The sequence below is a fragment of the Eimeria mitis genome, genomic scaffold, assembly GCF_000499745.2.
Source record: "Eimeria mitis Houghton genomic scaffold, Emh_scaff1336, whole genome shotgun sequence".
Lineage (NCBI taxonomy): Eukaryota > Apicomplexa > Conoidasida > Eucoccidiorida > Eimeriidae > Eimeria > Eimeria mitis.
In genome coordinates, this window is record NW_013568818.1 from 945 (window position 1) to 2,989 (window position 2,045).

The 2,045-nt window shown below is 59.1% G+C and overlaps 1 protein-coding gene across 1 annotated transcript in view; it reads right to left on the reverse strand.

Moving 5' to 3' along the window:
* EMH_0034890 (Proteophosphoglycan 5, related) overlaps positions 1-2,045 on the reverse strand; it is a gene marked incomplete at both ends in the record, with an annotated part of 8,092 nt that overhangs the window by 883 nt on the left and 5,164 nt on the right. Inside the window, 1 exon segment of the mRNA XM_013494921.1 lies at positions 1-2,043. Coding sequence (XP_013350375.1) covers positions 1-2,043 — 2,043 coding nt within the window.

Genomic DNA, 2,045 nt, shown 5'->3' on the forward strand with positions numbered 1-2,045 from the left:
GTCCTCTTCAGAACCGTTTGAAGCATCCTGGAAGCTCTCGTCGGCCACTGTAGCCTCTCGAGCCAAACCTAGGCTGCACGATGCACCAGCTTCCTGACCGCTGTCCGGCGACGCCTGCTGCCTCGCAGGGTTCACCTCGGTGTCCCCGGATGAGCTTCTGCCCTCGCTGCTGCGTGATGCCTCACGCATCCGCTCTTCCACCTCCCCTTCAGAACCGTTTGAAGCATCCTGGAAGCTCTCGTCGGCCGCTGTAGCATCTCGAGCCAAGCCTAGGCTGCACGATGCACCAGTTTCCTGACCGCTGTCCGGCGACGCCCGCTGCCTTGCTGGGCGCTCCCCGGTGTCTCCGGACGAGCTTCTGCCCTCGCTGACAAGCGACATCTCACGCTTCGGCCCTTCTATCTCCTCTTCAGAGCCGTTTGATGGATCCTGGAAGTTGCTTTCGGCCGCAGTTGCCTCACAAACAGAATCCACACTGCGCACTCCACCACCCTGAACACTGTCTGCCGATGCCTCAGGTCCCGCCGGGCGCGCCTCCCTGTCCTCACACGAGCTGATGCCCTGGCTTCCACGCGACCCCTCGCGCTTCGGCTCCTCAGTATCCCGTATAGCCACGTCCACCGCATCCTGAAAGGCTCGGCCAGTATCCTCCACAGGTGTGAAGGCTGACCAAAAGCTGCTCCATAGCGATCCACCAGCCTCCTGGGCACGTTCAGTAGAAGGCCCCTTCTTCGAGTTGCGCTCCTGGGTATCCCCACACGAGTTTCTATCCTCGCTACCACGCGAAACCTCGCGTTTCGGCTCTGTGGCCTCCCGTCCAGCCTCTTCAGACGCACTCTGGTGGCTCTGTTTGGTCGCAGCAGCGTCTATACATGAAACGAAACTGCTGTATGGCGCTTCAGCAGCTCCCTGAACATGGACTGGGGCAGCGCTCTGCTCCGCCTGCGGCCTCTGCGTATCCTCACATGAGCGTCGACCCTCGCTGCCGCGCGACACCTCACGGTCTGGTTCTGCCGACTCCCCTCCAGAACCGTTTGACGCATCCTGGAAGCTCTTGCTTGTCTCGACAGACTCTCGAACGGAACTCAAGCTGCTGCATAACGATGGGCCAGCCCCACGGTCACTATGCAGTGACGGCCCCTGCATGTGGCCGAACGAACTTCTACCCTCGCTGATATGCGATATCTCGCGTTTTGGCCTTTCCGTCTCCTCTCCGAAAACGTTTGACCCATCCTGGGAGCTCTTACTGGCATCAAGAGCATCTCTAGCCGAACCTACACTACTGGAAAACGAAGTATCAGCCCTCTCTACATCGATTGACAGATCGCCATTGCTGGTCTGGCGCTCCTTTCTATCCGCATACGGGTTGCTGCATTCGCTTCCACCCGATATCTCGAGCTGAGGCTCTTTCTCCACTTGCACTGAACCGTTGGACCCAGGCTGTGAACACTTGTCGTCCACCGCAGCCTCCCTAACCGGACCAAAGCTAAACGATGCACCATCTAAAATGGCAGTACTGACAGGCTGAGGGCACTGCTGCTCCTGAGGTTCCTCCTTGTCCCCACTTGAGCTTCTGTTGTCACCGCCACGCGACGCCTCGCCCCTCGGCTCTTCCGCCTCCCCTTCAAAACCGTTTGAAGCATCCTGGAAGCTTTCGTCGGTCACAGCAGCCTCCGAACCAGAACCCAAACTGCTGCATAACGATGTACCAACTCCCTGAGCAGTGTCAGGAGGCGCTGCCTGTCTCTCCTCCCGCTCGTGCACATTTCCAGACGAGCTTCTACCCTCGCTGACGGGCGATGCCTCGCGCTTTGACTTTTCCGCCCCCTCTTCAGAACCGTTTGACACATCCTGGAAGCTTTCGTCGGTCACAGGGGCCTCCCGATCCGAATCCAGACTGCTGCATAACGATGCACGAGCCCCATCATCACTAGCTGGCAGACCGCCACTGCTGGCCTGGCGCTCCTGCCTATCCCCACCCAAAACCTCGAGCTTTGGCTCTTCCATCACCTCTACAGAGCCATTTTGTGCATCCTGGAAACTTT